The sequence below is a fragment of the Schizophyllum commune genome (genome assembly GCF_000143185.2).
Source record: "Schizophyllum commune H4-8 unplaced genomic scaffold SCHCOscaffold_5, whole genome shotgun sequence".
In the NCBI taxonomy this organism is placed as follows: Eukaryota; Fungi; Basidiomycota; class Agaricomycetes; order Agaricales; family Schizophyllaceae; genus Schizophyllum; species Schizophyllum commune.
Genome location: NW_026089542.1, coordinates 327,236 through 351,258, shown reverse-complemented (window position 1 = coordinate 351,258; position 24,023 = coordinate 327,236). Strand labels below are relative to the sequence as shown.

Here is a 24,023-nt window from a genome sequence, read left to right as displayed (position 1 = left end):
CGCTGCGAGCAAGACGATACGGTCGTAGGTCTGGCAGTGACCTTTACTAACTGCCCCGTATAAAACGGATCTATCGATGACAAGGCGGCCAGCGCCTTCTACATAGACGAACATAAAGTAAGAGTGACGATACTCGATCACGGCCTTGAGCAGAATAGTCGCCGCCGAAGACATTCATCCTGCTCATGAGCGCCTATATCAAACTGCCGAGGGCATGTCAGTGGGTAGATGCAGGGCGAACTCGAGCAGCGTACCTCTCCCATGACCGCCCTGTTCGAGGAACGCTGTCATTCGGGATACGATCACGTCAAGAGCTGAAAGCCATTTCTTCATCTCGGCGTCTAGCTTGTCGATGTCGCCGCCTTGAGAGATGCGGTGGTAGAAGTCGTGCCGATGGGGAACCGCTCGGATAGCGACCTAGGCATTCGTCAATACAAACTCGGACACTAGAGGAATGGTCAGCACATACGGAAACGGCAGAGCGGATGATGAAGTTGTGGTGCTTTCGGAGGACCACATCGTAGGAGCGCTTGAAGCATACGTGCAACTCGGATGACCGGTCGCTCTGCATGTTTTGCAGTGCGCGACAGGTGAAGGCAAGTCCTCTGGTAATATTTGAGTTCTGTGGTGCGACCTTAAAGCTCTTCGATAGATGGCTTACCGGATCAGTCTGACGAGGCACTGAGTGCCATATCGGTCATGTCCTTGTGATTCGTGGGTGACCAACGCTTCCAATGTCGCAGAGTTTTCTGAGGCGCTTTGGTAGCGGCCTCGAACACCCTTTACAATCCATGTCAGATACGACAGGGTGCATCGAAGGGTACTTACACTTATGTTGGACCGTAGGTCGTTCTGAACGAAGCCGAAGACACCAGTTCCGAGGAGATCTGGTACACAGTTATGTAAGCCATATGGTCAGCCATAGCGTAGGTAGTCTTACCGAACATGTTGACGAATCCATCCGACGCCTCGAGGAACTCGACAGTCACGACGCCGTTCTCATACGGTACATCTGCGAATGACTGCGAATTCACTGAGTTCGGGGTCTTCGTCTGGTATTCGTCCCCATACCTTGACGGTCTCAAAGTACGGAGCCATAATTCCCAGCGCTATGTGATGGTGGTAGCAGGAGAAACTGTCAACATGCTCGAAGCTCGAGTTCGCCTCGTGGTGCAATGTAAAGTGGCGTGAGAAAAACCTTCTAGAATCCGTTGATCTCAACTAGCACGTGCCGCTGGCTCAACTTGTCCTGAACGTCCGCCATGTCGTGGAAATGCAGGCTTCTCTAGAGAACAAGTCCTTTCTTTGTACCCAAGCATACATATGCTGTCAACTCGGTGTATGACCAACAATGCTGCGGCTCAGTCCAACGTCGTCAGCACAATTGACTCCCTCAGGCCATGGCTGATCGCCGGGAAGACGAAGATGTATTGGTGCGAGGCACTGGATAGTGGTACCTACTACCCACGTCTAAGCATAGCTCCGATGCGCTGACGCATCAAACTCTCAACCTCCGCGAAACCTTGGCGGCCTTCATCGGACCGCTCGATGAGCGTCGGGCTTTACAGCTGCTGCGTAACTGTGTTGCAGATTCGAGCCCGCCATGGTGGATGTCGGCTGGTTGACATTTGAATCGCCTCACGGCGGGATCTTGACGGTGCCGATGCCGTATACTAGTAAGTCACGCATATACGTCGTCGCGATCCCCACTAACAGAGGCGAGCAGGTTCGTCGTGACCGGTACCGTCTCCGTCGCAGGGAGAGCGGTATCAGTAGTTGCTATAGATCACCCTGTAGCCCGATCAAACCTCATGCGCCTCGAGCGCAAAGTCGAACAAACCGTATCGCCTGGAACAAACCCTCTCGCAACGAGTCTTCGTCCGTTCAAGCCCGTGTGCAGAAGGCATCTCTATCATGACTGAAAAGGGTCAGGTACGTCCTCCAATATCTCTACGCTGCTACAAACGGCACGGCCGCCGTTGCTGAATGTAAACCTTCTTGTCCGCCCCATTCTGACGAGCTATCCCCGTTCATACCTAAACCGTACTGATGAGCTCCTGAATTGGCATATCGCAGGCTCCCTGATACTCAGCGCCTACCAACACTCTCGTAATTCCATGCGGGATCCCTGCGAAGAATCCGTACATGCGCTCAGGCAGGTACCCTTCCATACACCGTTCCCCGTGTTTCCCATGCGCTTCAGTCTGACCATTGAAATGTGACGTTCAGCGTGCGGGGGTTAGAGATCTCTGCGATAGCTAGGCGTCTCCGACATCACATGCGGCACTCTTCCTCTTGGCATACAAATGCCGGCGATGCTGTTTGTCCTCATAAGGGATAGTCCGGCGAAGTCAGGGACACCGTCGACGCATCAACATGGAGTTTCTCTATGAACACCAGGGTGGCGGGATCATCGGACCTGTCGCTGTATAAGAAGGAATGCGCAGTGGGCGGTAGCTTTACCGCGGACTGGGACATGGCTGCGAGCACTCGTCAAGTGCGCAAGGCGCGTAGGTCATCCAAGAAGGACCTCGACTTTACCGGGTCGTTGACACGGGAGCTCGACTTCAAGCGTAGCAAAGGTGAGCCTACCACCTCATACCTCACTCAACTCGGACTGACCTGTTGTCCAGGCGAGATCAGCTGCGCCGAATGCAGACGGTGAGCTTGTTCTCCTCGATATATTCCTCCCGACTGAACCCTCGCTTAGATTGAAGATTAAGTGCTCGAAGACAGTAAGTCTTCGAGAATTTTATCTGCTCGTTTACGCTGACGTTTCCAGGTCCCTTGCCATGCATGTGTGGTGAGCAGTATCACCTTGTAATCCTGTCCGTCTTGCTGACAGTCTCCAGCGACGTGGATGCGCTCCTCTATGTCCCAATGGATCGTTGGCGACTGGTCAGGGCACGAGATTCGTATTCGAGGCAACAGAGCATCTGCACCAGCATGTCGCTCAGCTGAAGCGACGAATACAATCGCTCGAACAGGCGTTGATGTCTCTACAGCAAGAGCGGTCGTCCGACCCTCACCCTCTCCTCGCCGAAGCCACCGACCTCGACTGCGGAGATGCAGAAGCCGGAGATCCATCACCAGACCTCGCCGATATGGAGGACGTGCACGATGAAGAGGCATTACCTATGGACCTCGTCGGTACGCTCGTCGTCGCAGACGAGGGTGTCACTCGGTTTTACGGACCAACAGGCGGCTCAGAGGTAAAACTCCCTGCATTCGTCTTAGCTTCGCGTTGACTTTTCATCAGAGCTTGTTGATGCTGCGCGCGCCATCCGTAGGCGGGGAGACACTTTTCGCGCCCTCAGTATCGCCCTTGTCGTTCCCCTCGCCTATCGACTCCACATCGCTCCCGTCATCACCTGCCACATCCATCATCTCCGCCTCGACGCTCAACGAATGGTCGACATCTTGTCTTGCTGGCTTCCCTCTCCCTTCATTGGGCGCAGCCTTCGGCGATCCTCTGTCGCAACTACCTCCCGCCGATGAAGCTATGGCGCTGGTGGATCTGTACTTCAGCACCGCTGGGTGGCTTCTAGGTGCAATCACCCGGGAGCAGATCGAAGACGACATGCTTCCCGCCGTCTATGGCTTCCAGGCCAGCTGTTCATTCGACGATGGGACGTCCTCGGACGACATCGATTACCGAAGCCCTCACGCAATTGCTCTTCTCTTCGCCATTTTCGCTGTTGCCTCGACGGTCAAGAATGCGAGTGCTTCTGGGCCGGCGCCTTCACCCAGCGGGGTGCGCACATACGCGGAGATGAACGGCGCGCGCCGCTATCATGAGCTAGCGCACGCATGTCTGTCTCTACGACCGGTTTTGCAGACACCGAGCGTCTTCACCATACAGGCGCTCTACCTCCTGAGCGTGTATGACGGGATCGCGGGTGGATGCGAGGACCTCTTCAAGAATAGCCCCGAGGGGTCCTCAGGAGTAGAGTTGGGCCGAAATCTTTTGTCTCTGGCGGTGCACCTCAGCCTCACGGTGAGTTTATTACGATTAACATCAGTTGGTGCCATTTCTAACGACGCGACGAATAGATCGGCCTACGTGAGCATAGCCTTTGTTCGACTACGAAGGCGTAGACTGAGGCGACCTTTCAGATCGCAACGCTCGGCGATGGGCTATTCCTGCGAAGGATGTCCGCAGGCGCGAGATCTTATTTTGGTATCTCTTCACGGCAGACGTTTGGCAGGTCAGTATGGCGCTCTCCGTCATGATTCATCCTCATGCAGTGCTTTCAGAGTCTTCATACTGGTCGTCCCCCGCTCTTCTCGCTTCCATACGTCGACTGCAACATACCGGAGTACGCCGATCCTGAACAATACGCTTGTAAGTCTTACGGATAATCCATCTGAAAGAAGCTGACGTCTTCCGGTTCATCTAGTTGAGCGCTGGCAGTTCCTATTCGCTGCTGAGTGTGTCTCTGAAGTCGTGGCAGCGACTGTTTCAGCGGCGGTGCCCACGTTCGCCACTATCATGGCTCTTGATCGCAAAGTCCGCGACTATCCTTCACCTAATTGCGAAGCATGTAGGCCATATATGCCCTTTCATTTTAAGGAGACAGGTAAGCAAACCTATTGAGCATCGATCTCGTTCGTTAACAATCTGTCTTTCTAGTCCTTCTTTATCTCCACCGCTCATTCTTCGCTCGCGCCACCGTCCAGCACCCTGACAATCCACTTCGATCGCCATACTCGCACTCATTTCTTACGGTATGCCGTGCGTCATCTACTATCCTCAAGTCCGTCAAAGACCAATACATCGCGTCGTCGCCGTCAACCATCGGTCACTGGTCGATGTGGGCAGACGCATTCGCGGCAGCGGTAGGTATTTCCACGATTGATTGCCGGTTGACGTTCATCTATTGCCAGGTCGTACATGCCACTGTCACGATTCATGCGCCCTTCTCGCCGATTGTGGCGACATCCAAGGAGGAGCTAGAGCAGGCGTGCGTCTTGTTCGCGAGAGCGGCACCTTCAAGCGCTCGGGCGTCACAGGCACTGGTGCGTTCTCTTGACCTCTATATGTCGCCACCATCTGACTGTCGCGCCTACATCAGCTAGTGCTCAAGAGCCTCGCTGCCAAAGCCGACGCGATACATTCGCAAGCGTACGGTCATGATAGGACGGGCGACAAGCCCGTCGAAGGCGACGCCGCTCAGGACGCCCATCAATTCGACGAACTCTCCATATTCGCTGGATGCGCGCACTACCACTCATTGCGAACACAGCCAATTCGGTCTCCTGTGATGTCGGACACAGCAGCCATATCAGCGAGCGGCGAAGGCGAATCACCCGTCCCGAGGGACGTCGTTATGTCAGGGGCCGGGCGCACTTACGGTCAGCTGGCGCTGAACGTGTCGGCGCTTTCGCCCTCCGAACACTCGTTCCCGCTCAGCCAACAGCCGCCGCTCTATGCTGCGCCTGCCCCGCAGCCCGCACAACCTCCGAGTTGCCATGCGCTGTGGACCCAGGAAGCTGGAGACCGCGCTTACTTCTCCAGGGCCGCGGGCATGCCTAATCCGCCCGTGATCGCTTGGCCGGGGATGGGCGCGGCGGCCGTGCCCTTCTCGTACCCACCGCCGGAATATACCTCAACTGACGAGGGACAATATGCCCCTACGCAGCCACCGTTCATTGCCGCCGAGACGATATTGGACCTCACGCCTTTCGATTACAGCTTTGCTGCGCCGCCGGCGTCCATCGCTGCTTACTCGTCTCTCTCCCCAGGTGCCTCGAATTCCATGTACACGCAGCAGGAACATCTTATGCGCCACTCACACCTGCAGGACTTCTCTCTTATCGTTTCTCCGCCTCTGAAGCTCGCAGCAGGAGATGCGGCAGGCCGCAGTTCTCAGTGCCAATGGGACGATGTTCTCGTGTGATACGGACAGTCGTTATAGGCTCCTTTCGTTTTTTTTTTCTTTAAATATTCCTGGGACTGCGAAGGACCGCACAGACTAAATGTACTTGTACATGGGGCTGCATATGTACCACCTGCGCTCGAAGGGTTTACCGTGGGTTGTGTTCCAAATTTTGATGATGGAATACCATGACATCGTAGGGAATGACATTACATCCTGCGAAGGGATGATCCCGCTGCGCTTTGTAAGTTACGTTGAGTGCCGAGTAATGCTCTCGTCAGAGTCCCTGGCGTTGAGACAGTTATTCCGGGTATATGTTCGAGCTTGTGATAATGTCTGCGTCGTCCCAGCGTTTGGGATCGCATACAGCTAGGATGAGTGGAGGGAAAATATTTGCGCGAAGCCGGGTATACCTTCCGCGAGCGTCTCCGACAATGACGATGACGCGGGTATTCCGATGTCATGAGATGTCAGTAACAATGGCTGCGTCTGGGTGCTGCTTCGTCAATGCAACGCGCGTCACTCGCCCATTTGCATGGAGTGCCACTCACCAGACTGATTAATGAGGTTCTTTTGTGGCACCGTCAATGAGCTGACGCATGGCGGGCTTACTGCGTGATCTTCCTACCGCAAGACCTCGAGACAGGGACCGACGTAGCCGACTTGATCGTCTTCAGTGACATTAGATCCTGCGGACGATACCGACGACCGCAACTTCGCGGAACGTACAAAGGTCAGAGCGCGCGGGTGCAGATTGATAGAGTCAATATGAGATCCTCCAGATGAGCACTTCAGCCATCCTATACAAAGGTAACTTCATTCAAAATCCGGCATCTAGTTAGTCATTAATCTGTTATCCTCAGCGTCCGACTCAGATGAAGGGCTTATTGGTCCCGGCGTACTGTATATACATTCCAGTGATGGGCACCGTTATGTCCGTCTTCGCGCGCGCAGTAGCCAGGAATAAGTGCGGTATATTATCGCGGGAGGACGTGAGGGTGAAGACACTTCCTCATAGCGACGCGAGGCTGTTGGATGCCTGCAGATGGGTGGCATGGTGCATGGCGTGAAACGTCGACGAGGCCCAGACCACCGCAGATAACAAGGTTGCTCGACCCTCAGATGACCTTACGGTGGTTCCTTATAGCTTGTGGCCCGTTCGGTGCGAGAGGCAGATGAGAGCAGAAGCCAAGCCGCGTTCGACTTCGGCGAACTCCGACGGGCACGTGGTTTTAATGCCGTCCACGTGAGAAGGATGTGACGAGCCGTCGTGCTTCTTGCCCTCCTCTGTCGTGTTGGTGCATATACCGAGGTTAAAGCACGAAGAAGGGGGAATCATCGTATATAGCAAGCGGAGAGCCCGATAGCAATCACAGACAGCCGAAGCGAAGCGCAACTATGTCAGTGGTGATGTACGATTGAAATCCCCTGCACCCAAAGCGATCCTCCCTTCCATTCTCCAGAGTAACACTGCAAGACGTTGAGTGAAGGCCGCGCACAAGAGATCCCGACTTTACCTTCAGTCCGGTATACAGTCACGGAGGATCAGAGGGGGAAGCTGAAGGGCGCCGGATACGAGAGCGTGTCTGCGCTGATGTATCAGTAAACGCAAACGGGGAATGACACTCTGTACACATCTGGCAGCGCAATATTGCATCAGGCGTGATAGGCGAGCACGAAGAAAGGGCAGACAGTCGAGCAGAAGCTTCAAGTCCGAAGGTTGATCACCTTGATGTCCGAAAGTCGATAACCTTGAGGTCCGAAAGTCGCCTAGCATCTTGCATGCCGGCCAGAATCTTGCATGTCGCCTAGACCTTGCATGTCGCCTAGATCTCGCTGTCGCCTAGAGTCTTGCTGTCGCCAGAGCCACGGCAGGAAAGAGCCTCGCGGACGCGGCGCGCACCAACGGGCCCCCGGACGGCCACAGAAAGTACGACACCGCTCTCCCAGAGCGCTGCGCAGGCCAACGCACGCCGGTTTGCCCGAACAGGGGGAAGGCGGGGCACAGCGCACGGACGGACGGGGACTTCAGCGAGCGAGCGAGGAGGGAGTTGGCCCAACCTCGGTAGGGAATCGGACCCAGCCCTGCTCACCACGAAGTCCCCAAAACCGCCAACACGCTGCGCTCCCGCGCCCGTCTGCCCACAGCATCCGACCCCGCCTCGACCGACGCTCCGCCTATTCTGCTACGACCTCCCGCCCGCACGCCGAGTCGACGATCCGGACGGGCTGTATCACAGAGGGCGAGAGTTGTTCGACGGTAGAGACGGAAGGAGCCCGAACTCAGTCCCCCGGGGATTGATGGCGGGGAGGGTTGGCTTATATACGCTGACAATCCACAGTAGGTGTTGAGAGACGAGACTTTTGAGGGGATTCGGATGCTGGGAAGGGGCTGAAACGGAGGCTAGCGTGATTAAAGGGCAGACCGGAGCGATTAGGAAGACGAGATGTGCTCTTCAAGAGCGCCTGAGGTTGCATTGAGCCGGCAGAGCGTTGACGTGAGTGATCTCATCGTAGAGGAACTGCTACTATGTTCTTGCGCACCGCTCGAGGCGAGATGGGGGACGGAGACAAAGCGTGATGATCGATCAACGGGGGCAAAGCGCGTTGTTATTCCTTGCCTCCTACCACCATCATCTCGACGCTGGCGGCCACGAACGCCCCCGCTGATGCTCCGTACCATGTACTGCGATATCTCTCACTCTGAATGGCAGGTTGCAATGAACGATCTGTGTAAAGCCTTGCGGCATCGGCCTCTGAACAGCCAAATGCGCCTTCACGATCCGAATTTTGCCTCTCGCCGGTCTGACCTTCGACTGTTAACCATGCGCGAGGCTTCTCTCCTGCCTCTAAAGGTACCGAAATGTCGGGACTGTGCCCTGTGTGGCGAGGTGTGTTTGTTCATCCTTTGGAAGGCCCCATAGTTGACAAGATACCTAGTTGGGTTCTTCGGTTGTCCACCCCCTTCCTGCCATGCACTCCCTTTCCAGACCCAAGGTATCCCCAAGCATGTTTATTCCTTAGGTGCACACCACAACGCCATCGCTTTTTCTAGTCGACATACGCAGTAGTGGCCAGCGGGATTCAATCTACCGCCTCGACGCACGCCGATCTCTGGCCCGTCTGCCATGTGCGCCGGTGTCCTGAGCTCTCGGAGGGACGCTTTCTGAACGCCGACCCCGGCCTCGCGCTACTGTCAACGGTCAACTTTTTCATCTGATTTATGCTCTTGGCGTAACGCGTCCACGTCTATTCTCTGCAGCAGCGCATGCATGTGTCTCCTCCATCTACTTATATAAACCTGCTATCAGACCTCGTATTAGGCCGGACGTTGTGCAAGGCCCGCCGACTCAACCCCGGTGTGCGCGGGGCGGGATACACTGCTGTCCTTGCGGCTGTCTATGTTCCAGTCCGGTGCTTCAACGTGCGGACGGATGCTTCTTAGACACCGAATGGCCGTCAAACCACTGCCAGCTATTTACTGTTCTTTCCGTGCATGTCAGCGCCGCAGCTGGTGCGCACAGCTACCTCCTCCTACTCTGATTTGTCCTGCGCCAATCTTCTCGGGTGCCGCGCGCCACATGAACCTGACAAGGAAGCGACGAAGCTGTCGGCACCGCCTCTACGCCGATCCTAGCCCGCTGAATAGACTCAGACGCAGGACAGTGTCGCGCTTCTAAAGGGGCGGACGAGACAAAAGGCTAATAAATACCCGCCCGTTGCTATGCACCTTTCCTTCCTCCCACCACCACCTCATCCTCTACACGCGTTTTCTCGTCGCCACCACCGTCACCAACGTCCGCAAAGCCTACTAGATCCCCACAGCCACGACGAACGCGTAAATTCGCACCAACTCGACGCGAATCGTGATGGATCCGCAACGCACCCTTACGGTTCCCGCCATTGCCTTCAGATGCCCGGACGACTCTGATTGCTCGGTCAATACGACCGTCGACGCTGAGAAGGCGCGCTCCATATCCGAGGGCTCGAAGATCACCCCTCAAGTCGGCCAGGAGAGCAAGGCAGACACCCCGGACGAGCTTTGGGCCGTCGACCCCATCAACCCTCGTAACTGGTCGACGGGGAAGAAGTGGGCGTCTGTTTCTATCGTACGTTCCCTCCTCCCCCCTTGACGACTTCAGTTGCTGACTTCTCCACCAGGTCGCACTCTACACGTGAGCTTCCTCGCGTTCAATCGCGTTGCACCGTACTCATCATCCGCAGATTTATCCCCCCTCTCACGTCCTCCATGATGGCGCCAGGTCTCCCCAACGTCGCCGCCGACTATCACATTGATAACTCCACCATTCTCGCGCTTACCCTGAGCAGCTTCGTTTTGGCTTTGGCTATAGGCGTGAGTGGTTATTCCCCTCTACTCGTCCTTCTCCTCTAACGCTCAATCAGCCCCTCGTCATCGGCCCCTTGTCCGAGCTTTACGGTCGCAAGTGGGTCTTGCATATCGCCAACTTCCTCTCGTTGGCGTTCAACCTTGGATGTATGCGCGCATCGCTTCCCGTGCAGCGTCTAGAAGCTCACCCTCTCTTTTAGGCGCCTTCGCACCGACCACGTCGGCCCTCATCGCCCTGCGCTTCTTCAGTGGCCTCTCCGGCTCAGCCCCTATCGCCATCGGTGGTGGCTCCATAGGCGACCTCTTCAATGAGAAGGAGCGCGGAAGCGCGATGGCTCTCTATACCCTGTACGTCTTCCCCTTCTCCTCCCTTCCTATCCCTCGCCACCTTCCCCATATCCATGACAGGCTCTAACCATCCCCCTCCAGCGGTCCCCTCCTCGGACCCGTCATCGGCCCCATCTGCGGTGGCTTCATCGCGCAAAGCATCGGCATCAAATGGGTCTTCATCATCATCGCCATCCTCAACGGGGTCGCGTCCGTCATCGGCCTCCCCATCCTCCGCGAGACGTACCACCCGTACCTGCGCATGCGGCAGGCCATCAAGAATGGCGTGGATTCGGAGAAATTTATGGGTCAGGGCTCGGGGATGGGCGTGTACGGGGAGAAGAAGGGCAAGCTGTTCTGGGTTAGCATCGCGAGGCCGGTGCATTTGCTATTCGGGGATATCATCTGCTTCACGTTGTCGCTTTACATGGCTTTGTGAGTGGTCCTAGTCCAGTCGATGAAAGACGATGTTTGCTGACGCAGACTCTTGCAGCATGTATGGGATCTACTACCTCATGTTCGCGACATTCCCTGGTACGTTCTGATCGTTCTTCACCTATAACATAGCGTCCTGACCTTTTGTACAGGCTTCTTCTCCTCGACCTATGGCTTCAGCGTCGGCATCGATGGCCTCGTCTACATCGGGCTCGGCGTCGGCTTCTTCCTCTCAACCATCGTCGGTGCAAAGTTGGGCAACCGGGTGTATGAGCATGTGAGTGATCCTTCTGTCCTCGCTTTGGCAGGGGGCTCGCTACGAGCGGCCTCCTGGTCAATTTTCGAAAGACATCCTACTGACGTCCTTCACAGCTCTCCAACAAGCTGAACAACGGCATCGGCAAGCCCGAGTACCGCATCCCGTCGCTCATCTTTGGTTCCCTGTTCGTCCCGGTCGGTCTTTTGTGGTACGGCTGGTCGGCGCAGGCGAAGATCCACTGGATCATGCCCATCATCGGCTCTGCGATCTACGGCTTCGGGCAGATGCTCACATACTTCCCGATCCAACTCTACCTCGTCGACACGTTCACGTACGCGGCGAGCGCGGTGTCGGCTGCGGCGGTGAGTTTAGCTTCCTCCTCTATCTAACCTGTCACCACATCCATCTCATCTTACGAAAACAACCTTACTGACTCCCATTCCCAGTTCTTCCGCTCCCTCTTTGGCTTCGCCTTCCCGCTCTTCGCGCAGGATATGTTCAATGCGTTGGGCCTCGGCGGTGGGATGTCATTGTTGGCTGGCGTCGCCATTGTCCTCGGCATTCCGTTCCCGATCTTCCTTTGGTACAAGGGTGAGGCGCTGCGTGCGCGGAGCTCTTTGGCGCGGTGAAAGGTCGAATGGCTACTCCGCAGGAGTTAGACGCGCGGTGCAGCGTGTTTACTCCGAGATTTGACGCGCAGAGTCAACGCCGGCCAAACGGCTTTGACCTATACAACATTTATCCTTCCTTCCCTCCCTCCTATCATCGCACCCACCGCGAACCCTGATTCGCCTCTCGTACCTTACCATCCCCATAGCTTCTCCTCGCCTCTCGTCTTTGCGACATGTTTCTGCGTTTCGCCTTCGCGATACTCCCTTCCTGCATAGTGACACACATGGACAATTTTTTTTGCATCGTGATACCCAGCATATGTATAGTACCATAGCAATGTCTGTTGTAGTTGTATCTGGTTTTTGGAATGCGAGTTTGTTACTCTGAGCTTTCGTGGCTTTCGAAACACGGCCACGCCCTGCATGTAATATTTGGTTGAGCCCTGCCAGCTCTATCTCTTCCATTCCTGTTTTCACTTGCAACCCGTACGCCCCTACAACATTCGCGAAGTCCGCAAAAGTCGTCCTTAAAGTTGAACATCGGCAATATCCGAAGCACGTGTTGGGCACGCACGCGTATGCCAAACTTCCCACGGCGCATTTCCTCCCAAACGACGATGGCGACGCAAGCACCGGCCGCCGCAACGCCTGACGCGAAGGTGCAGCTGATATACCCTCCGAATGTGCAGGCGAACTCGACCGTGAACACTGTCAAGTTCATCACCGCCTCCCTCGCTGGTGCCGTGGCGGGCATTCTGGGCCTCCAGCACATCAAGGGCTTTGCGCTATTCGGCGCTTCTACGCTGCTTACCGCGTTCTGCCTGTTCGCCATCAACTGCCGCGGGTCACCAGCGCGGTACGTGCCCGGCGGCCTGCCTGCGCTCGTGAACCCGGGCAAGGACAACGCGTTCACGTTCGTCCTCGTTTGGACGCTCTTCTACGGTACGCCTTACGTCGTTTCGCGCCTAGTAAGCTGTCGCGTGGCTGACCACGCGGGCGACAGGAATCGTGCACGGTGCGTCTAGCGCGCTATCCCGCCCGCGTGCCCCGCTGACGCGTTCTGTCATTGGCGCGCAGTGTACGACTGAATGGGGCGCGTGGATGGATCTTCTCACCGTCCAGCTTAATTCTTGGGGGGCCCAGGCACGGCGCGCAGAGATATACTTCCCGCCTGTACTCGAATCTGGTTCTGGTTCGGATTACACGTACGCTTTGCGAGCCAGCTTGGGGGCGTGAAACTGGGGGTCGCGCACGGTGAGGGCGGAGGCCATCGATAGCGGCGTGCCGAGCGTGCGCCGGGGGCTCATCTCGCGCCTGGATCTCGGAGCGCAGGCCCACGTGGTGAGTTGAACATACACGTGTGCGCATGTGGCCAATCGCGTGGACGAGAGCGAAGGGGCCGCGCGCGATCCGGGTTCTGCGCCCGAGTGGGATGCGGACGCCTCTTGCCGTTCAAAACCGGGCGGAGGCCCATCAGCATGCTCGCCCATCTTGTGCTGCCCACTGACCCCCCATGCCCTCCTCGAGCAACGCAAACTCCCTTGTCCTCCTCCAGTTTGGCGATAACCCGTTTACTGCACGCTTTGAGGACCTCGAGGGGCGCGCTGCGGTCACCCTGTAAGGCGGGCGCTTATTTGATACTTGCGTACTGATGTGCCTTTCACAGTGAAGAGGTACGCACAATGATCCTTACGATGCGCGACCTCGTTTAACGCTCCGGCAGGCAGCAAGTACGCCCAACATTATCGTCAAGCTCACGCGCGAGGCGCAGTGGGCTGACCGCCATGAGGGCATCCTTGGACCCTCCAACTCGTATCTGTATTTCGGCCCGTCTCAAAGCCCGGGCTACGTTGTATACGGTAACAACCGCAACTCAATTGCGATGGCCCACTTTCTCAGGCAAAACAGAGAAAATACGACGTATGTGGGCCAACCAATCCTTCGCCGCCCTCGTCCCCGCGGCTAACACCCTCGCAGGTCCCGCCACTTCACCGCACAGAGCGGCAAGGATTACAAGTGGCGGATCACCCCCACACGCATGGAGGTGAGTGCGTGTGCGCCGTGGTTCTACTCCCTCGTTAACAGCTCATCTCGCGTTTCGCCCGCTGCCCTTTGTCGGATTCCTGCTCCGCTGCTCACGATGCCTCCCGCGACTCGGTAAATGACCCGACATCGCGCTGCAAAAATCGTCACGCCCTCGCGCTCCATGTACGGCCCCTTCTCACCTCCAGTGCGTGGACGGCCGCACTACGCTGGCCGTCTGGGAGGTCTCCCATCCGGACGACGAGTTCCACGCAAAGCTCACCATTCGCCCCGCGGGCATCCCCATCGTGACCGAGATCGTCACGACGCTTGTCCTCAACCGGATGGCGCAAGCCCTGCAGTGGTAAATCCAGCACACCACCGAGATCCCGCTGCGCCGCTCTGGATTCCGGGCGAGGAGTTGCGGCCCGCCGCCTGTCATCCCGCGGACTTCGCTGCGAGACTCGCGAAGCCTGTGCGTTGCGGTTCTTGTGTGCAGGAAGGATCGGCGGGCCGCGAAGGAGTGGGGGTATGTGTCGGGCGTGTGCGCAGAGTGGCCCGGGCTCGCGCAGGCTCCGTTGACGCGCAAGAATGGGAGGCGCATTCCCCCGTTGGCGGCGCGGGGCGGAGGATCCGGACGGTGGACTCAGGACAATAGTCGGCATGCGTGGGAGTCGGAGCACCTGCGCCTACGATGCCGCACGTGGGCTGCCGCCCACGCGACAATTCAACAATCATGCTTGGCCGACCAGTATGGCCCTCTTTCTCTTGTGATTCGATATGTATCCTTCGCTTTCTGAGTTTCCATCCTGCCTCGACGCTTTTCTGTATCACTAGTATGTTTCCCCTACCTTAGCTCTCGGCTGTCTTTTTATGATATTCCCCCACGCTGACCATGACTTAGCCTGTAGCTGTACGTACATTGTACGCTTCATCACGACCCTGCGACGTCCTATAGATGCATCTGACTCTGCCTGTGACATCCAGATCTTCTTTGCGCCGCATGCATCTATGCGCATTGCTGTTGAGGACCACTGCCTCTCCCGCAGAGGGTACTCCGCATTCCCGCCATGAGTGTAAGGGTACGTACTCGAGCTCTACGGCGTAGCTGCCGGCGGCGCAGGACTTTGCATAATCCTGCACCCTGTCTACACCACATCTCCGTGGCAAGCGCGAGTGCCTCGCTTGGCTCAGAGAAGCCTTGACCGTGCTTGGACCCGACTGGTCCTCCAAAGCACGGATCCGCCTTGCATGATTGAATCACTGATTTTGAGCTCCATTATCAGCCAGAAGCGGCGCTATTCGTGCCTGTAAGAACGTTGGCAAGGAGATAGCCGTTCGCAATCGCGCAGATAATCCAGGATGAGCACTGGAATTTCCCGAAGGCGGGCGAAGTACACTGATGGTACAGATCTATTTTATTTCCTGGCTAAGGTCCTATCGACTTCGCCAGCTGCCAGCCGCATAACCGCCTACTCCTCCACTCGAGCGCCCCCTTTGAGCTCTTCGGCCAATGCTTCGACGCGTTCCCATCCCTCCTCGCCCTCGTGCTCGTCGCGCTCCCGTCCAATGAAGGCGCGCACCAGACTGCGAGCCTGTAGTTTCCACTTGTCACCGCCGACGTTCCTCAGCACGTCCACGATCTCTTCCAGCGCAGCCACTCGCTCTGCGAAGGAGACATCGGGATTGTCTCGCACGCAGCGGAACGCTTCCAGCCACGCCGCGCGGGCATCAGCCCATTTTTCGGCGGACGTAGGCGTCGCGGTGGAGCCATCTGAGCTTGTCGCCGTCCCATCTGCCTCCGCCGCCTCCAGCCACCGCGCCTCCGCTGCGCAGAAGCGCGCGTGCGCCCTATGGACGCGCGCGGCGGTGGAGAGCGAGCACCCGCCCAGCCGCGGGAGAAGGCTGTTGTCGAACAGGCTGCGCACGGTGCGCGTGAGGACAGAGACGCGCGATTTATCGCCCGTTGCGTGCTCGTCTTCTTGGCCCTGGCCCTCCGCCTCTTTCTCCTTTCCTGTCTCTACTTCTTTGACGGCGGCGCCGACGAGCCTGTCGAGGACGTCAGGGTCGATCTCCTGGCCGGAGGTCTCGTCTGCGACGCGGGCGAGGGCGCGTGCGGCCTCTGAGAGCTCGCCGACCTCGACGGAGACCACCATGTAGTTGGCCCATATCTTCCAGTTCGAATGAGCATTACGAAGCGCCTGCTTGAGCGCTTGGAAGGCGAGGAGCGGATATGAAGGGAGTGGCTGTGTTGATGATCAGCATTCTGCTCATTGTAAGACGGATGGACGTCAATGTTCACCTTGCGCGCTTCTCCCTCGTCTTCGGCGGGTGGCGGAAGCTCCCGCAAACGCAGGTACACCGCCGCGAGATTGGCCCAACTTTCTGGGTCCGTATCATCTATGCGGACGCATGCGCTAAACGCCTGGGGTGATGGTTAGCCGAATAAGATCATGCTGAAAAGATGTGTAGTAGAGGGATAAAATACAAATCAACCGATTACGCCTCCAACGATGCAATCAGGTGGATAAAGCCACCGAAACGGACAGAAGGTAAAGGATGAAAGAAGGAGATGGGAGGAAATAGGGATCTGAGGCATCGCTGGCGCTTAGGGATAAGAAGATACGATTCGGAGTACGGCAAGAGCATGACGTGGCTGGTAATCAGCCAATAAGCCAGCAGACGATACACGAAAGTCGTGCAGACAGCGCGTAGGTATACGTGTGAGGCAATGACCGCAGCGCGCCGTGGGTAAACAAACATGGCAGTACACATCCCCGCCGGGGATGAGCTATACAAAATCGATTGGATCATGGCAGATGTGATGCGTGTGCTGACAGATACCGCCAGGAGGGCCCCACGTGCGGAACGGGACGCGCGAATCTCAATTGACGGCGAAAGTCGTACGCGCGGAACGGAAGGGTCCCGGCGAGCTGGCTCGCGTGGATGACGTTCGCGTGGACGAGAAGAGAAGCGCAGAACGTGGTGAGGAGAACGTGGGAGGGGAGTATGGAAGCAGGAAGCAGGGAAGCAGAGAAAACGAAGCACTCACCTCGCGTGCACCGAGCCAGTCCTCGATGCGCAGGTAGGCGCAGCCGAGGATGAACCAGGCCTTGCCCACGAGCGGGTTAATTGCGACCGCGCCGCGCAGGTGGGCCGTCGCCTCGCGGAAGCCCGCCAATGCCGCACTCTCCTCGTTCTCCCGAGCCGCGAGTTGGAACGCAAGGTAGCCCAAGCTACGCAGGGCGCGAGAGGAGCGGTCGCCGACGAGATGGAGAGCCTGCTCGTAGGCGGCGCGAGCAGCAGGAACGTCTGCTGGTTGAGTCGCTACTGCGAGGTCACCGAGGATGCAGTAGAGCTTTGCCCTGCGGGCGGCGTCGATCTCGCCGCTGTCGCCTTTGCGCCCATCAAGTAGGTCGCGGACGATGGCTGTTGCGACGGAGTGCTTTTCGAGGGAGACGTGGCATTGGACAACCTCTTCCCAGAGTTCCAGCCGCTCGAAGATCTCCAGCGCAGACCGGACGACACCAAGCGAGAGGTAGCGCAAGCCGACCTCACGCTCGAGCGCCCACCGACTGGGAAGAGGAAGCGCGTACGCGTATCGCAAGCGAACTGCGTTCGAGGCGTCCTTGATCGCGTCCTCCGCATGCATCTGGTCGATGAGGGCCTGCAGCTGCAGTGTCGCGCGCTCGACCGTACGCGTACGAGATGCCTCCAGTCGCGAGCGTAGCAGCAGCGCCGCCGTATGCACGCTCCAGTTGCGAGGATGGGTAATGACGCGCGCGACGTACGGTTTTGCCTCCTCGATGGTGATGGACGAACCGCTGGGAGGCTCGACACCAGCGGAGTTGGCGAAAGGAGCGAGCGAGTGCGATGGTGCGGCTTTGAGGTGCGCGACACACAACCCGAGGACGATACACTGGTCGACAGGATGCAATGCCGGCTGGGACTCTGGCGACAGGTGCGCGAGCTTCGACCCCGTGCGCGGATCCGCCCTCGACGACGAATACTCCGTCTGTTCCAGCAGCGTATCGTCGTTCAGCGCCAGATTATCCGGTAGATCCTTCTTGGTCTCGTTTTTCGCGAGCGCCATCTCCTCACCCTCCTTCCCATCCTCCACCTTCAACTTGCTCTCCGCGAGAAGCACCAGCTGGCTGACCTCGTTTTGCTGGAACTTCGTGCGCTTGCCGAGGGCGCCGGACAGCTCGTACACAAGACCTGTCGCCTCGGCTGCGCGCTCGAAGCATTCCCGCGCGGCCTTCTCCTGACCAAGTGCCTGTTGCAGCTGACCCTCCTCCACGCGCAGCCATCCAAGTAGCTCGGGCGAGTCTTTTAATACGCCTGCAAGCTTCTCAAGCGCGGGGTTGAGGTCTTCGGAGGGCGGGGCAGGCTCATCCAGTAGTTGGGCGTGAATGAGGGTCGTACGCAGGCGCCACCAGGCGCGCGTGGGGAGGGCGTTGGAGACAGAGGAGAAGGATAGTTGTGCGAGACGCAGGAGGAAGGGGTGCGCGGCTAGGTGATATGCAGGCTCGCCGCCATAGGCTAGCTCTTGCAGGGCGCGGCGATTGAGTTCGTCAGGAGGGATCGAACATAAATCCCCAGGAGCAAAGTCAAGGTCAGGACCTGTCCAATTGGCCTGTACAAAAGCGTGCAGAGAGGCCGCACCCAGACAGAGCCGCAGAAGATCTGATTTGTCGACAGTGGACGAGGCTGTGGGGGCGGAAGAACTTGGTTTCAGGAGAGCATCCAGGCTGGAGTTAGACGGAGGCGTGGCGTTGATGAGGTCGCCGATAATCGAAGCCGAGAAAACGTCTTTGAATCGACCTTCCACCACAGCGTTTGCTATGGCAGAAAAGGGGTCGTCTCGAGGTATAGAGTCGTCCCACCGACCAGACACCAGACATTTTTCAATCTCCAGATTCGAGGAGCTCATGGTTGAGGAGAAAGTTCGAGAGAGCGGCTGAGCAAATTGTCCGGAGGGCAGCTATGGATGGCTTATTGACATGCGCTGAAGATGGCAATCGATTGACGCGATGAGTAAGGCGCCGCGTCGCGAGATGAGTAAGGAAATCTGAAAGAAATCCCCTGACGAATTCCTCTGGGGTTCAGTCCTCTGGTCTCCGTATGTGGAGGAGCACTTGCTCTGAAAAGATACCGATGGAACATCGATGAGTTTGGAATGCAGCATATGAACCAGCACGCGCACCGTGGAAGCGCCGAGGAAAAGACGGAAGGAGCAATTTTAGGCGCCCACGCTTGGACGCGCTGATAGGGGCTCGGCGTTTGCCGCAACAAGACCTTCCTTTTTCGGACAACAAGGCCAGCACCCGCATATGTGCGCCCTGCATTCATTTTGTGTGATGATAGGCTGCTAGGAAGCAAGGAACGAAGTTAGAACCATGCCGTCATCAGTCGTACATTTACAGTATTCACTACTACATCAATACCCCTCTAACAGAGTCTATACAAGAATACAATCACGCCTGCTGCTGCTGCTGCTGAGGCAGGGCGACGACGCCCTTGAGCACCGCGTATTCGGCGTTGATGATGCTGCTCGTCGCCGCGCCAATCGATACGTTGTTCGCGAGCGCGACAAATTTGATGTCCAACACCTGGCACTGGCGCACGCGACCGACCGAGACGCCTGCACCGTCCTGGAAATAGCGGTCGAGGCGCGGCTGCGGCCGATCCGGCTCTTCGTGAACGACGATCGAGCGCCGCGGAGCACTGGGGCAACCAAGCGTCTGCGCGTCGGGTGTATAGGCAGCGAGGGCTTCGCGCACTTGCTGTGGGCTCGGTGGGGGGCGCCGCGCAAACCGTACGGAGACGCATTCCGTGTGACCGTCAATGACAGGGACACGATTGCACTGCGCGCTAACACGTAGAGGGTGGCGTGCGTGCATGTCAAAAGCGAGCGTCTTCCCATCTGCGCCATCATCGCTCGCCTGGACACCACCAAGGATCTTCAGCGTCTCCCACTCGATCTTCTCCTCCTCGCCGCCGATGTAGGGCACGACGTTGTCAAGGATGTCTAGTGACGCTACACCTGGGTACCCTGCGCCAGAGATGGCCTGCATGGTGGTGACGAGGACAGACTCGATGGGGCCGAACGCCTTTTCGAGCGCGGTAAGGGGGATGACGATGGTGGTGGTAGAGCAGTTGGCGTTGGTGACGATGAAGCCCTTGGTGAGGGAATTCAAGCGGCGCTGCTGGGGGATGATAGAGAGATGGGAGGGGTTGACGAGGGGGACGATGAGGGGGACATTGGGATCTCTTCGGAAGTTCTTGGCGTTGGAGAAGACCGCGAGCTCTGCCGTGCGGAAGGCGGCCTCTGCGGGTGCGAGTCAGGAGAGGGGATCGATGGGGAGCGCAGATCACGTACCGATATCGCCCGCGACGTCCGCGTCGAGCCCGGAGAAGACGACGGGGCAGTCGGTGAAGTGCTCCGGCTCGCAGGGGTGCACGATGATGTCCGCGGCCACGCTTGGGATGGGGACGGCCTGCTTCCAGGTGACCGCGCGCGCGTACGGCTTGCCCGCCGAGCGGGGGGACGCGCCGAGCTTGTGCAGCACGAACCAGGGGTGCTGGCTGAGGAGGACGATGAAGCGCTGGCCCACGGTGCCAGTCGCACCGAGGACGCCGACCTTGATCTTCTGGCGACCGTCTGCCATGTGAGAGCGCGGGTACTTGTGGAGGAGGGGACTTGGGGGGAACTCGGTGGTGTCGCTCGGTTGAAGAGGCTGCGCCATCGCCGCCGGCGATGAGGGAGATGACTCCGTCAAGGAATAAATGAGCGGCGCGGCGAGATGGAGCGATCCCTGATCGGCGTTCCGGCGCTTAGTCTTCACGCGGTTCTCACGCTCTGCACCCGCGCACGAACACTGCTGTGCGCTGGAAGATCGTGGGGGAAGGGGGAGGGGGAGGATGGGGAGGGAGAGGGGGATGAAAGTCGAGGAAGAAATGCGCGAAGAGTAATTAACCTTCGCGATCATTTCTGGCGAATGATTAATCGCGAATAGGGGCGCGGCATGCCACCCAAGTCCAAAGTCCCTCTGCTATAGCGCAGACTCGCGTGAATAATCCCTATTTCATGTACACGGTAAAGTATTGACTCGGTTAGAGATAGGTGTTGTAGTCAGTACCCCTGACCTCCTTCGCCAGTCATAAATTCATCCGACTGATACGTCCCCTCCATAAACATGGGATCCATGGGATGCAGAGGGTCCATGGCGGACACAGTCGACAGGTCCGTCCCAGTACCTCCGTGGAATATCGCCCAGAAATTCGCGAAGCGGTCGAAGGTGCTGACATCGGTTGGGATTTGCTGCGTGCTCAAGCTGGCCAATCCTGCGCCGATATCATCATCCACGGGCATGTCCATCGGTAGGCCCCGCCAGGCTTCCGGCGTATCCACCTCCCAGGTATGTGGAGTCTCCTCAGCGATTTGGGTGGTCGAGGCTGAGCGAATGACGTCCAGCTCTTCATTGATAGCCTTGGTCGTCGCGCTCATATCCACTCCGGCGAAGCTGCTGAACCTCACAACGTCGCGCAACCTGACGTTCTGTCAGTAAGCTTTCCTTGACGTGAAATTTTCTTGCCACCCTACGCACCTCAACAGCGCCTCCGCGCGCTCGTCCGTACTCACCGCCCCCGACTTGTCGCCAATCAACACCTCCGCCCACGAATCCAGCCCCGAGAACTGCTTGAAGCGCAGCCTATACGGACTCATCGCCCGTCTCACATCCACACTCCCCTTCACCACCGCCCTCACCGCAATCGCCTTCGCTGCACGGCGCTGCGCAGCCAAACGTGCCGCCCCAGCGGGGTCGCGCACGGCGGAGTCGACGGTGCGCGCCTGGAGAGCGCGGTACAGGGAGACTGCAAGCGTGCCGAGGGCGTGAGCGCAGGCGTGGAGGCCGACGCGTAGCTCGGGGTGGTTACCGAGGGAGAGGATGTAAGCGCGGAAGCGGCTGGCGCTGGCTTGGAAGAGCTCCATGGCGGAGATCATCTGGAGAGCAGCGACCTCGTCGAGGGGGCGACGACGGGCGGCAACTGCGAGTGTAAACGCGAGATCAGCACAATGTGATAGATTGAAGGGATATGGCGCGCTTACGTCCGCTGAGGCTTTCGACGCAATCTCTCGCTAGGTGTATCGTGCGATTCAAAACTTGAAAAAATCGTCGGAACGCGACTGTCGAAGAATCTATAGGGCACATACGCGAATTCATGAGGAGCACCACCGCTGCGTCAGGTGTGAGGGATGATGCGCGTGCGAGCGCGTCCTCGAAAGTCGTGCTCACGGGTCCACAGATGATTTCTTCATCGCTTGCGGAGCTGTGCATAGTTGAGAAGAGACCCGACACAGCAAAGGACGTGCAGCACGTACAATGGGAGCGTCCTATCGATAGTCAACGCGTGCAATGCTAAGACCATCTATCGAGCGTGAGCCGCCTGTCTGAATGTATGCAGGACTGATATACGCACCAGTGAACCTCGCCACTGCAAGCGGACGATGTGTCCATTCAGCGTCGTTATCGAATGCTGCCAGTCCAGCTTCCCCAACTCCGCCAGCGACCTGAACTGCCACACATACGCAGCCGCCCACCCCATCCGATCCGCAGGGTCGTCCGGATTCTCGATGCAATCCAGCAGAAAGCACGACGCCACATTATCCATCGACGCGTGCGTCGCGATCCCCTCCTTCCGCGCCAAACGGAGCGCCTCCTCGTGTAAGCGGCGTGAGATGTCGCGCCGTCGCCTGCCGAGTTCCGCGACATCGACCCCACCGAGGGTGGAGTCGAGGTTGCTGCGCGTGTTGAGGTTGAGCGGATCCCACTGGACGAGGCGATCTGGGAAGCGGCCGCCTTGGGCGTCGCAGCCGACGAAGTACGGGTCAACGGAGACAAGGGAGGAAAACGCGAGGATGCAGTGGGTGAGCACGCGACGAGATGGGTCGAGACGCGCAGGGTCCCAGCCAACTTCTTCGAGGGCAGCACGAAGAGTCTCCGTCGAAAACAGTGGGTTCTGCGCAGGAGGAAAACGCGTGAAGACTGGTTGCGGTCGTAAGCGGGGGGCGATACGGACATCTAAATGTGTATGCGTACTTTCGAGAGCATCCTGGACCAAAGTGCTGGGCAGTATAAGAGGGGGAGGTTCAGGTGAGTCACCGCGTATTACGAGTGCGCTGCTGGGTCCAGGTATGGGTTCCGCGCGTCGACTCGAAGAACGAGGTTCGGGTGTAGGAATGGTCAAACCAGCGGCAGCGGCCTCCTTCATCAGAGTCTTCTTTCCCTTCCCTCTCGTCCGTTTCGGAGCGATTGTTGTCGTACACTCCACTCCCTTCTCCGCACATCGTGGACATGGCTTGCCATCAGGCTGAGGGTGGCATATGACCCGCTTCGACTTGCAGTAGTCGCAGGCTGACTTCTTCCTCTTCTTCCCTTCGCTTGATGAATCTGGAGAGTTGGGGTCCATGGTCGAGGATCACGACAAGCCGATGGTCAACGGACGCGCCTCAACATAAGAGCACGGACAATTAGCCGACTTGGGGCGATGTCCTGCGAAAGGGTTAGCAATCATGCTGTGTACTTCTCGCGATGAGAAAGCAGTGCAGTATGTAGTGTTGGTGCAACTTGAGTGTCATATTTGCATGGATAGAGTCATTGATGTTGATACTGTACTGACCCGGTATAGAGGAATGCGCGACACTATGTAGTAGAAGTTGAATGCGCTGATGATGCCCTGTGGTCGAGACGGAGTTTGTGGTCTGACTCCTGAATGTGTTCCACTGTGAGAGAGGAGAAGGATAACACAAATTCGGGCACGATGCAATGGAAGTTGAAGAAAAGGTGGAGTGCGGTATTACCAGGGGCGCCTATTGATCGGGCCGTATGTTCCGGGATTTCGACGCGCGTGGTTAAAGCACGTGCCAAGTTGAACTTGCTCCGTGCCCCCATCATCGTTCCTCTGCTCTTGGCTTGAATCTCTGAAGCATCAAGAATAGCACTCTTCGAACTCGATATGCTATAGTCTTACAGATTCTGCTGTTCTGCTGCGATTTGGTTTTGGCTTCCGCTCAAGATACTGACCTTAGCTTTTGGGGCGAGCTCTCACAAACGCGGAAGACTCACTGAATGGCTATT

At 57.6% G+C, this 24,023-nt stretch overlaps 10 protein-coding genes across 10 annotated transcripts; 5 read left to right on the top strand and 5 right to left on the bottom strand.

Annotated features, from left to right (window-relative positions):
- Positions 1 to 51: 51 nt before the first annotated feature.
- SCHCODRAFT_02245358 (glycolipid transfer protein) lies at positions 52 to 1,139 on the bottom strand. Its single transcript, XM_050342181.1, has 6 exons — positions 1,072 to 1,139; positions 941 to 1,022; positions 662 to 887; positions 470 to 605; positions 255 to 417; positions 52 to 203 (listed from the first exon to the last, which is right to left on the bottom strand). The coding sequence occupies exons 1-6, from the start codon at positions 1,096 to 1,098 to the stop codon at positions 199 to 201; spliced, it is 639 nt and encodes a 212-aa protein (XP_050200324.1). The 5' UTR covers positions 1,099 to 1,139; the 3' UTR covers positions 52 to 198.
- A 1,086-nt stretch (positions 1,140 to 2,225) lies between these two features.
- On the top strand, positions 2,226 to 6,196 carry SCHCODRAFT_02620880 (uncharacterized protein). The gene is made up of 10 exons (XM_050345024.1): positions 2,226 to 2,582; positions 2,812 to 2,828; positions 2,853 to 3,212; positions 3,260 to 4,001; positions 4,117 to 4,208; positions 4,258 to 4,345; positions 4,401 to 4,580; positions 4,634 to 4,839; positions 4,888 to 5,019; positions 5,076 to 6,196. The coding sequence occupies exons 1-10, from the start codon at positions 2,390 to 2,392 to the stop codon at positions 5,898 to 5,900; spliced, it is 2,835 nt and encodes a 944-aa protein (XP_050200323.1). The 5' UTR covers positions 2,226 to 2,389; the 3' UTR covers positions 5,901 to 6,196.
- A 1,202-nt stretch (positions 6,197 to 7,398) lies between these two features.
- SCHCODRAFT_02620879 (uncharacterized protein) lies at positions 7,399 to 7,656 on the bottom strand (the record flags this gene model as incomplete). The annotated part of the gene is made up of 1 exon (XM_050345023.1): positions 7,399 to 7,656. The coding sequence occupies one exon, from the start codon at positions 7,654 to 7,656 to the stop codon at positions 7,399 to 7,401; it is 258 nt and encodes an 85-aa protein (XP_050200322.1).
- On the top strand, positions 7,505 to 8,447 carry SCHCODRAFT_01218986 (uncharacterized protein). The gene has a single exon (XM_050341272.1). The coding sequence runs from the start codon at positions 7,681 to 7,683 to the stop codon at positions 8,179 to 8,181; it is 501 nt and encodes a 166-aa protein (XP_050200321.1). The 5' UTR covers positions 7,505 to 7,680; the 3' UTR covers positions 8,182 to 8,447.
- Positions 8,448 to 9,748: 1,301 nt separating this feature from the next.
- SCHCODRAFT_02499364 (MFS general substrate transporter) lies at positions 9,749 to 11,877 on the top strand (the record flags this gene model as incomplete). Its single annotated transcript, XM_003037712.2, has 10 exons — positions 9,749 to 9,988; positions 10,041 to 10,054; positions 10,104 to 10,233; positions 10,284 to 10,374; positions 10,428 to 10,575; positions 10,657 to 10,989; positions 11,048 to 11,088; positions 11,142 to 11,266; positions 11,362 to 11,610; positions 11,695 to 11,877. 10 exons carry the CDS (start codon positions 9,749 to 9,751, stop codon positions 11,875 to 11,877), a joined length of 1,554 nt encoding a protein of 517 aa, XP_003037758.1.
- Positions 11,878 to 12,447: 570 nt separating this feature from the next.
- SCHCODRAFT_02620872 (uncharacterized protein) lies at positions 12,448 to 13,094 on the top strand. Its single transcript, XM_003037711.2, has 3 exons — positions 12,448 to 12,801; positions 12,863 to 12,874; positions 12,937 to 13,094. Exons 1-3 carry the CDS (start codon positions 12,477 to 12,479, stop codon positions 12,945 to 12,947), a joined length of 348 nt encoding a protein of 115 aa, XP_003037757.1. The 5' UTR covers positions 12,448 to 12,476; the 3' UTR covers positions 12,948 to 13,094.
- A 232-nt stretch (positions 13,095 to 13,326) lies between these two features.
- Positions 13,327 to 14,249, top strand: SCHCODRAFT_01138708 (uncharacterized protein; the record flags this gene model as incomplete). The annotated part of the gene is made up of 6 exons (XM_003037710.3): positions 13,327 to 13,476; positions 13,526 to 13,532; positions 13,583 to 13,779; positions 13,837 to 13,903; positions 13,945 to 14,016; positions 14,091 to 14,249. The coding sequence occupies exons 1-6, from the start codon at positions 13,373 to 13,375 to the stop codon at positions 14,247 to 14,249; spliced, it is 606 nt and encodes a 201-aa protein (XP_003037756.1). The 5' UTR covers positions 13,327 to 13,372.
- A 980-nt stretch (positions 14,250 to 15,229) lies between these two features.
- Positions 15,230 to 19,024, bottom strand: SCHCODRAFT_02620864 (TPR-like protein). Its single transcript, XM_050345022.1, has 3 exons — positions 16,934 to 19,024; positions 16,184 to 16,306; positions 15,230 to 16,127 (listed from the first exon to the last, which is right to left on the bottom strand). Exons 1-3 carry the CDS (start codon positions 18,812 to 18,814, stop codon positions 15,354 to 15,356), a joined length of 2,778 nt encoding a protein of 925 aa, XP_050200320.1. The 5' UTR covers positions 18,815 to 19,024; the 3' UTR covers positions 15,230 to 15,353.
- Positions 19,025 to 19,223: 199 nt separating this feature from the next.
- SCHCODRAFT_02620861 (aspartate-semialdehyde dehydrogenase) lies at positions 19,224 to 20,807 on the bottom strand. The gene is made up of 2 exons (XM_003036349.2): positions 20,264 to 20,807; positions 19,224 to 20,212 (listed from the first exon to the last, which is right to left on the bottom strand). The coding sequence occupies exons 1-2, from the start codon at positions 20,628 to 20,630 to the stop codon at positions 19,359 to 19,361; spliced, it is 1,221 nt and encodes a 406-aa protein (XP_003036395.2). The 5' UTR covers positions 20,631 to 20,807; the 3' UTR covers positions 19,224 to 19,358.
- On the bottom strand, positions 20,787 to 23,736 carry SCHCODRAFT_02245078 (uncharacterized protein). Its single transcript, XM_050342180.1, has 7 exons — positions 23,566 to 23,736; positions 22,366 to 23,438; positions 22,268 to 22,314; positions 22,100 to 22,215; positions 21,995 to 22,048; positions 21,492 to 21,933; positions 20,787 to 21,434 (listed from the first exon to the last, which is right to left on the bottom strand). The coding sequence occupies exons 2-7, from the start codon at positions 23,353 to 23,355 to the stop codon at positions 21,017 to 21,019; spliced, it is 2,067 nt and encodes a 688-aa protein (XP_050200319.1). The 5' UTR covers positions 23,356 to 23,438; positions 23,566 to 23,736; the 3' UTR covers positions 20,787 to 21,016.
- Positions 23,737 to 24,023: the final 287 nt, after the last annotated feature.

Coding starts and splice junctions, on each gene's coding strand:
- SCHCODRAFT_01218986 (XM_050341272.1), top strand. CDS start 7,681: ATGTCGCCTAGACCTTGCATGTCGCCTAGATCTCGCTGTCGCCTAGAG.
- SCHCODRAFT_02620872 (XM_003037711.2), top strand. CDS start 12,477: ATGGCGACGCAAGCACCGGCCGCCGCAACGCCTGACGCGAAGGTGCAG.
- SCHCODRAFT_02245078 (XM_050342180.1), bottom strand. CDS start 23,355: ATGGACCCCAACTCTCCAGATTCATCAAGCGAAGGGAAGAAGAGGAAG. Junction 22,315..22,365: donor TGCAGTGGCGAGGTTCACTG/GTGCGTATATCA, acceptor CACGCTCGATAG/ATGGTCTTAGCATTGCACGC. Junction 22,216..22,267: donor ATCGATAGGACGCTCCCATT/GTACGTGCTGCA, acceptor AACTATGCACAG/CTCCGCAAGCGATGAAGAAA.
- SCHCODRAFT_02620880 (XM_050345024.1), top strand. CDS start 2,390: ATGAACACCAGGGTGGCGGGATCATCGGACCTGTCGCTGTATAAGAAG. Junction 3,213..3,259: donor GACCAACAGGCGGCTCAGAG/GTAAAACTCCCT, acceptor ACTTTTCATCAG/AGCTTGTTGATGCTGCGCGC. Junction 4,840..4,887: donor CAGACGCATTCGCGGCAGCG/GTAGGTATTTCC, acceptor ATCTATTGCCAG/GTCGTACATGCCACTGTCAC.
- SCHCODRAFT_02620861 (XM_003036349.2), bottom strand. CDS start 20,630: ATGGCGCAGCCTCTTCAACCGAGCGACACCACCGAGTTCCCCCCAAGT. Junction 20,213..20,263: donor GGACGTCGCGGGCGATATCG/GTACGTGATCTG, acceptor TCGCACCCGCAG/AGGCCGCCTTCCGCACGGCA.
- SCHCODRAFT_02245358 (XM_050342181.1), bottom strand. CDS start 1,098: ATGGCTCCGTACTTTGAGACCGTCAAG. Junction 888..940: donor TGGATTCGTCAACATGTTCG/GTAAGACTACCT, acceptor ACTGTGTACCAG/ATCTCCTCGGAACTGGTGTC. Junction 418..469: donor TCATCCGCTCTGCCGTTTCC/GTATGTGCTGAC, acceptor ACGAATGCCTAG/GTCGCTATCCGAGCGGTTCC.
- SCHCODRAFT_02620864 (XM_050345022.1), bottom strand. CDS start 18,814: ATGAGCTCCTCGAATCTGGAGATTGAAAAATGTCTGGTGTCTGGTCGG. Junction 16,307..16,933: donor ACTGGCTCGGTGCACGCGAG/GTGAGTGCTTCG, acceptor CCATCACCCCAG/GCGTTTAGCGCATGCGTCCG. Junction 16,128..16,183: donor ACGAGGGAGAAGCGCGCAAG/GTGAACATTGAC, acceptor TCATCAACACAG/CCACTCCCTTCATATCCGCT.